The sequence below is a fragment of the Zingiber officinale genome, chromosome 8B, assembly GCF_018446385.1.
Source record: "Zingiber officinale cultivar Zhangliang chromosome 8B, Zo_v1.1, whole genome shotgun sequence".
Classification (NCBI taxonomy): Eukaryota; Viridiplantae; Streptophyta; class Magnoliopsida; order Zingiberales; family Zingiberaceae; genus Zingiber; species Zingiber officinale.
This window is the reverse complement of record NC_056001.1, coordinates 53,791,468-53,800,133: the sequence shown is the minus strand read 5'-3', so window position 1 is coordinate 53,800,133 and position 8,666 is coordinate 53,791,468. Positions and strand designations below refer to the sequence as shown.

At 36.9% G+C, this 8,666-nt stretch overlaps 1 protein-coding gene across 1 annotated transcript; it reads left to right on the top strand.

Annotated features, from left to right (window-relative positions):
- Nucleotides 1-429: 429 nt before the first annotated feature.
- Nucleotides 430-7,756, top strand: LOC122014529 (protein S-acyltransferase 24-like). Its single transcript, XM_042570769.1, has 13 exons — nt 430-834; nt 1,046-1,186; nt 2,801-2,913; nt 3,127-3,206; nt 3,290-3,453; nt 4,108-4,246; nt 4,344-4,443; nt 4,760-4,817; nt 6,157-6,234; nt 6,323-6,421; nt 6,497-6,575; nt 6,653-6,798; nt 7,038-7,756. The coding sequence occupies exons 1-13, from the start codon at nt 586-588 to the stop codon at nt 7,464-7,466; spliced, it is 1,875 nt and encodes a 624-aa protein (XP_042426703.1). The 5' UTR covers nt 430-585; the 3' UTR covers nt 7,467-7,756.
- The last annotated feature ends 910 nt before the right edge of the window (nt 7,757-8,666 follow it).

Sequence of the window (8,666 nt, the reverse complement as noted above, 5' to 3'; positions counted from 1 at the left end):
TTTCTTTTATATCACTGCAAATACTATTAAAATTTCTCAATTCTTTAAATTTACCATATTATTACTCTATTAAGTCAAATAAAGTATTTTTACTTACGAATGAAATGAAAAATATAAAAATCTTTTGAAAAATGAAGAAATGAGTTTTGTAAAAAAATTAATTTATTCATGAATTAATTATAAATATAATTAATATAAATAAATTTATAATTAATTTTTTAAAGAATTTAATTAATTAAATAATTTATAATTTTAAAATAAATATAAAAAGTATATTATATTATTTTAGATAATTTGTTATTAGTTTATATGAAAAAATGCAGGCCCCGGAGGAGGGGTGCGTATTAATTAAGTAAAATACGGGGATTGTAAAGCGAAGTGTAGGCGTATAGACGTATAGTTCGAGCCTTCGAGGGTCTTCTTTCCTCTCCTGTATCTCGCTCGCTCGCTGCTCTCGGTGGCCCTCGCTCGAATCTAAAAGGAGAGCGTTTCCCTCTCTCCTTCCTCCGCGTCCTGTGGCTAGTGGTCGCCGGATCGTGTCGATTTCTTGGCGAGGCGGCGGCGGCGGTGGTGGGGAAGAGTCCGATGGCTTCGGAGATCGAGGTGGTGGACGAGGGAACCGTGGTTGCGGGAGGAGCAGCGGCGGAAGGAGCGGCCGAGGATTCGTCCAAGAACGACGTGTACACTGCGGCGGCCTACGGCGATTTGGAGAAGCTCCAGCGGCTGGTGGAGGTGGAGGGGTGCTCCGTCTCGGAGCCGGACGGGGCTGGGTACTACGCCCTCCAGTGGGCGGCTCTCAATAATCGCACCGCATCCGTCCAGTACATTATCGAGGTATTCCTCTTCCTCCGGTGTAACATCAGGGTGCTTCCCTTTCGTTTCTCTTAGATCCGTTGTCGCCTGTAGTGTCTCTCCGTAATTGTACCTTCTAATTACCGTAATAGATTGTTCCCCCCTTCCTCCCCTTGTGCGATGGGATTATTGGGCTTTTATTGACCTTTGAATTTATGGTAAATTGGAAGTAAATTTTTGTTGTTTGGATCAGCATGGAGGAGATGTAAACGCCACCGACAACACAGGGCAGACAGCTCTCCATTGGAGTTCAGTGCGAGGCCACATCCAGGTTGCCGATGTATTGCTCAAGGAAGGTGCTCGTGTTGATGTGTCAGACTTGTATGGGTATCAGGTATGTTTCCCTCATAATTACAGTGAGGAAAATCCTTGCTCTGTCCAAGTTTACTACACTTCGCTCAAGTATCTATTGCAACAGTGCTAGCAATCACTCTTTACTAGTGTGGCTAACAACTCAACTTCAAGATGTTTGTGTTAAACCAATAGATATTCTTTCTCAACAATCCTAGAGAAACGATAGTCTAGAGTATATAGAGGAGAATTCTCTAATTTGGTTTCCACACTTCTATATTAGATCGATCTGTGATGGACTTTATCCGTGCTTTGACATAATCTTCAACCAGCCTGCATGAATAAGCTTCTATTTAAATGAATGCCCCTTGCATATTTTGTTCTCCTATCTTGTTGTTCCTAATTTAGTGCTTGATCAATATGATTTCGTCATTCATATTTCTCTCGTTGGTGATCTACATGAGCTAGGTACTTTCTTTCCATGCATAGTTAATGATTGTAACCACTTTGGTGGAAAGTTGTGGTAGAATTGAAATTTTCAGAACAAGAAATGCCTACATGTGAGGTGGAAGTCTGTAGAGTTCTCCTCTGTAGTGTTTAGAAGCTTCTTTAATTTTCTTACATATCATCTGTACAAGTGTATTGAAGGCGTGAGAGAATGATTTTGAAAGTTAAGACTTTCTGTAAGGGCTCACAGAACTCCTATTGTTTATAATATGCACAATATATAGCAGCTAAAGTGTTCTCTGTAGTTATGATTAACATTGCAGACTATATGTGTTTTCTAATTTGCTTTAGGCACATTGGCATACTCCTTATTAATAAATTCAAGCTTCAACCCTCAGCTATCAAACTAAGTTGAACCTAATTGATGTAACCTGTCCATTCAAGTTATAAAGGGCAACTGGCGCATGAAGCTCCTGCCAATACGGATCCTGGGGAAAGGTCTATTGTCAGCTGTCTTACCTTGCATTGCAAGAGGAAAAACACTTCTCATAGAATTGTTTGAGAAAATACATTTAATTTTCTATATTCTTGTGACTTAAATGGAATCTTATTTAGTCACTCAACTTACATTGCATGTATGTTTTTTGTACCTGAAACTGAGATACAACTATATTATGAATGTAAATATAATTTTTTGTTGTTTGCACTGATCATAGATCTTTTTGGTACCTTGATGACTTGGTAGGACTTTCTTATTGATGGATACTATATTCCAAGTAGATCATCATGGGAATTAAGTTACATGGCCGGACAATACATAATTGGATGAGCTAAGAAAAGTCAGGATAATTATTTGGGTTAGTCTTATCCATTAGCAAAATCGTTTAGTTTGAGGTGGAATATATATACTGTTTGGAGTTTGTAATTACTTCTAACTTTACTGTGAAATACTTGATTTTGATAAATTTCTATCAAGTGAAGTGTCACTGTGTTGGCAATCAGTTCATCTTCCTCTTCCTAATATTTTAATAATTATTTTTTAAAAAATAAATGAGTATATGCTTAGTATCTTTGGAAGAGAATGTCTATGCTTTGAGCTCTTCATTAGCATGATTTCACCGAACATGTTAATCCATGCATGGTTTTGTTTTTATATATGCTCCAGTTTGAACCTGGCATATGATCCCTTTATCATTTCCACTTGATGCAGAGCACTCATGTTGCAGCACAGTATGGTCAGACTGCATTTTTATACCATATTGTCATAAGATGGAATGCTGATCCAGATATCCCTGATAATGATGGAAGGAGCCCTTTACATTGGTACTTAATAAATTCTCCTACTTGTAGTGCAAACATGAATCTTTATTCTCTTTTCTTCTTGGAGGTTTTCTAGCACATTAAATTCAATCTATTTTCAGCATATCAAAGCTTATGCTGCCCAACTAATTAGTTAATGTTTCATATTAGATGTCTCTAGAAATTATTTATACTAACTGCTAATTTATGGTTGTGCTCAATTGTTCATCATGATAGGGCTGCTTATAAGGGATTTGCCGATTGCATACGGCTTCTTTTATTTCTAGATGCTTATAGGGGGCGACAGGATAAAGAGGGTATGCAATATTGTTGTCTTTTGCTTCCTGCTTCTGTAATTTTGAAAGTTTTGGCTTGTTTCATTATCTATGTCCTCCCATAGGTTGTACTCCACTACATTGGGCAGCTATCAGAGGAAATCTAGAGGCATGCACAGTTCTAGTTCAAGCTGGGAAGAAAGAAGACTTGATGATTGCTGATAACACTGGTTTAACTCCTGCTCAGCTTGCATCAGATAAGGGGCATCGACAAGTTGCTTTTTTCCTTGTAGGTATCATGTATTTCAAATATATTCTCTCTTTCTCTCTCTTAAGAGTGCGTCAAATAGTTTGTACTCTGCGTTTTATTGTTGTACAATGGCAGGATGTTTTGCTGCTCTGCAAACTTTTTGAGAGAATTTTTATTTCTTTGGCACCATTCTCATGGCAATATGTGGTCAGCAGAAAACCAGACCTGGTCGGCTGACCCAATTTAGAGGCTTTTCCTCGGATAAAAAATCTGACAGCCCATCTTCCCTAAGTTTTAACTAAAAATAAATTAGAATGTATATATATTTATAGCGTATTATATTTAGGGCTATGATAAATTTTATTAAATAAAGAAAACTCAATGCATTCCTTCCCATTTGACTTCATCAAACCCAAAAATTGATTTTTATCAATGTAATCGAAATTGATTCTTTCTTGGCCTTGAATATAACTAATACATTTTCTATAAATTTAAAGTCAAACTGTTCATTGTGTAAGCTTTATCTTCGTATATGATTGTAGCTCCGATTCAAAACCTTACACCCAAACTTTGGGTTCTTGGTAAATAACCACTAATGTTTGATCTCTTCAACACCCTATCTGTGATTTGTTTCTGTTTTTGTTTTCCGGATGGCCATAAAACTGTTTCCCAACATATACTTCATCTTTTCAGGGCAATGCTAGAAGGGTGTTTGACAGGCGGTGTGATGGAAATAGTGGCCGTGGTAGGTTATCAAAGTTAGGACTTGCACCTGTTCTTTGGTGCGTGATTATTGCTATGCTGTTCACCTATATTCAATCAGTTATTGCAGGTATATTTGCTTTAAATCACCTGAAAATTTCCATTTAATTAACTAAAAATATATATGCATATATCATTCTTAATTTTCTTTTGTTTTGTGGATGTAGGTTCTTATGACTTCAGCTTATCAACTGCCTTTGGGCTTCTAGCCTGGTCAGGAGTTTTCCTGGCAACTACAGGATTAGTCTTGTTTTATAGGTGTAGCAGGTAAGATCGAACTTTTAATCAGATTTCCTTTACAGAGTTGGCTACAATTTTGACTAGATTATTTTTAAATAAATATTTCTAGGGCCGATTCTAATGCAAATTTTATTTCATAGATCCTTATGGAGGATCAAAATATCTTGTCGTTGTATACTACCCAAGTAGAATATCACATTTTTATCTGCCTTTTTCATTGATTTATGCTAAATATGAATGTACAGTTTCTAGATCGTGTTAGTTTTCCCATTTCCCTAGTAAGATATGCATGCTTCTTTCCAAATAACCACGGGCTTACATGTCTGCCACATGTTTGAAACAGGAAAGATCCTGGTTTCATCAATAGAAGCACAAGGGATGTACAAAGCCTCCGAGATGATGTAAGATATATACTTGGCTTTGAGACTGATTATTTACCTATTTATGCTAATATATTGTGACGATATACCAAACGTTATCTGTTCATATTTGACTTTATTTTCTTGGATATGATCAAATATTTTTATCAATAACTCAAATATTGAACTTTGTATTCACTATAACTTGGTTTTGACCAGACATGCATGCTTTGTTCAGTTAATTTATGCATTCAATAATTAAAAACTATCTCTTTACATGCCAGGATGCAAATACTTAATACATTTATTTTGATGGCCACAAGTCGATCAATTATGGTTGAAGTCTTTTAGAGGAAGGTGGAGATCAAAGACTCCTATTTTTTTTGCATTTACTATGAGATCATCTGTATTCCATACATAATGAATTATAACTATAGACAAAAGAGATCATTAACCATATACATCTTCAACAAAAGTAGGATAAGTTATATTCTAAGGCCCCAGTGAGCAATTAAGGATTTTGGAAATGAATGAATTTGTTGGTTGTTTCGTGTTGTGTGAGTTGTCTTGTGTCCCATTGATGTCTGAACTATTTTAATACAGAATTGCAGCCACTGCTGTGTCTAATCCGTTTCACACTGCGTATTACATATGCTGTTTTTAATCAACGGTGCTCCTTTCCTATTTACTGATTAACCTTTTGCTATGCTAACTCATGATTGACAAGGGCACATGTTGCCAGATGTAAAATCTTATATAAACAAATTTACATATTTGTGTGGGAAAATAAATATACTTCTATGCTATTTCAATCTAATGGTCTTGATTATGCTAAAAAGTCAAATCTGAGACAAACTTGGAAGTAGTGGTTTTAGTGAAAGCATCTTTTGATAATGAGATAAAAGAAGCTAGATTGTGATCGTGCTCTCTGGGGCTTCTCTTCTGTTTCTCTCCTTTGAAAGTTCTTCATGTTTGGCATATGAAAGGACCTTCAGTTTTTGCTAATAGTGTCAATAAACATATCCCAAATGATTTAGAATAGAAAAAGCTATTGGTAATCCGATTACCACAGATAGCTAAAGTGGGGAAAAATCATGGTTACCCCTGTCAACCTTAGCATGTCCCTAGGACTGTATAATTGATTTAAGAGTATCTGTTATACAAATTGAACTTGTTTCATGTTTTTTCTGTGGAGGTACAAGTATTCTTTGTGCCAATGTTTTTGCTTTAATAAACTAAAGGTTATTTAATCAAAATTTTCAGCATAATGACCAATAGACAGATTGAATTATGGGATCTTGGGGAAACTTTGACAGCTTATTTCCAAAATACTATCAACTAAGTTGGTTTCATGATCATTCATCAATATTTGTGCCTGTAGGAACCTTTACTAAAGACGGAATTGAATCACCCTGCCCTGTTGGCTGGAAATTGGTCACAGCTCTGTGCGACATGCAAGGTAATTTTCCATGACAGTAGGAGGCAAATAGACTGATTTTATCAATTTTCAATTGTATTTGATTCAGTTTGGCTGAATTGATAATCAGATTGTGAGGCCAATCCGTGCAAAGCATTGTTCCACCTGTGATCGATGCGTTGAGCAGTTTGATCATCACTGTCCTTGGGTATCTAATTGCATCGGCAAGGTCCTTCAGAGTCACACCTCTGTTCCTCTGTCTTTTGTCTCCTTTTCAAGTCTTAACATTTTTATTAATCTGCAGAGAAATAAGTGGGACTTCTTGATGTTTCTCCTTCTTGAAGTTTCTGCCATGATTATTACTGGTGTTGTTGCCATTATAAGTATGTCTTTTAAGCTTTGTACAAGTATGAGTGTATGACATCATTCTCACTTTGGAGGAACGCTATCAATCCTGCAGGAATAGCGAGAGATCCTTCACCGCCTTCTTTCGGTGGATGGTTGAGTCATAATACAATCGAACATCCTGGAGCCATAGCATTTCTAATAATGGACTTCTTTCTTTTCTTTGGTGTTGCAGTTTTAACTTTTATACAAGCATCCCAGGTATGCAGCTTACACTCTCTCCTTTACAGAAAATTTAATTCTATTTGGATTCCACACCATGGCAATCTTTATAAATTGTCATTTCTTAAACTGAAATACTGTTGGGGTTTGCAGACATATCAAATGTATAATGCTTGTTGATCTGTTGATTTCAATTGCCCAAAAAAAAGATCCTATTTGTGTTCTCGATCAGTTACTATCACTATTTTCTGCAACCGACTGTACTTCTTATCTTCCAGATCTCGCGGAACATAACAACAAATGAAATGGCAAATGCTATGAGATACAGCTACCTCAGAGGCCCAGGTGGGCGGTTCAGAAATCCGTACGATCATGGAATTCACAAGAACTGCTCAGATTTCCTCTTCAAAGGATACAATGAAGATGTGGAGCTGCCGGAGCAAACACCGCCGTCTGAAGAGATGGCGATGATCCCGATGACCCGAAACTCAAATTTACAGAACGGTGAGCCGCATCAAGTGAACAATGGCCATGGCCGTGGGCATGTCTGCGTCGATATTCAGGCCAAAAATTCCAAATCTCATGGGCATGCCAATCCTTCAACGTGTTGCAATACCAACAGCAAGAGCGACAGCGTGCCCCTTGGACTTGGCCTGGGACTTGGTGGTCGAAACAATCGTCACAACTCGAGGATTCTGCCATTGTGATGCTTCATACCACTGGAGGGCTTCAGCTTCTTGTCCATGTGTACCTATGGAAATGTTCCGACCACCGGAGAGCTTCAGCTTCTTGTCCATGTATCGTAACTATTGGAATGTTTGGTTGCATTCTTGAGGGAGTCTAGATCATTGTCATAGGCTATTCGAAAGCAGTTTTGACCTGATGAATTATTACTTCAGCTCATGAGTGCTATGCTGAATGATAGATTGTTTATGCCAAAGAACATTTTCGGATAAGAAATGATATTGTTGCGAGGGAAATGAATCGCGGCAGAGTACATGAATGTTAAGAAAAGGAAAAGACTTCCTCTTGTGGGTATGAATATGGTTATACCATTCTTGACAGGATGCGTTGTGGGTATGGATATGTTTCTAGTGAGGTTTTGACTATCGTTTAAAGTTGGAATGTGATGCTAATATCGTGCTGGCATACGGTGCCAAAGGCATTCGAGGGGGGAGTGAAAGATCCTTTATTGTTGGTGACCTCTCAACGGTAGTCTGTCTTGAATACCACAATGTGAAATAGTAGAATTATGGGCATTGCATTCGCCAAGTTTTAGCCTCACATTCGCAGTCACTTGCAAATGCTTGACCTTTGCGGGCACTCATAGACGCTATGTTGTTGCTCGTGGAAGTTTGGTCTTTGCGATCACTCAGGGGCGTAGCTAGGTAGAGCTCTGGGGGTGCAACCGCACCTCTTGAAATTGAGAAAAAAAAATCTACATTGGGATAAAAATTAAAAGACTTAATTATAAATTTTAAAATTCTATGAAATTTTACATTAAAAAATCCAATAAAAATTCGACCATATTTTATTTTTTTCTCTCCCTTGATTTCTTTTTCCCCTCTCTCCTATTTTTTTATTTGTCTTCAATATCGTGTTTTTTTTTCCTTGTGTTTTCCTCTCTGCCACTATCACCCACATTTTTATCATTACACGATATTATTGTCAGTGTTGCCGTTGTTTGCTACGAGTATCTTCATCGTCACTACACCAATTCTCCATAGCAAACACCTTTTAATTATGGTGAAATTTTTTTGTTTGATCTTTTTCGTTACAGATTTAAGTGCTAAAAAAATATAGTGTCAATTTTTTAAATTTATGTTTTTATTTGTTAGTCAAGTATGTTATTTGTTTATTATCAATTTTATTATTATTTTTGAATGGTTGAAAAAAATCTAGTCATT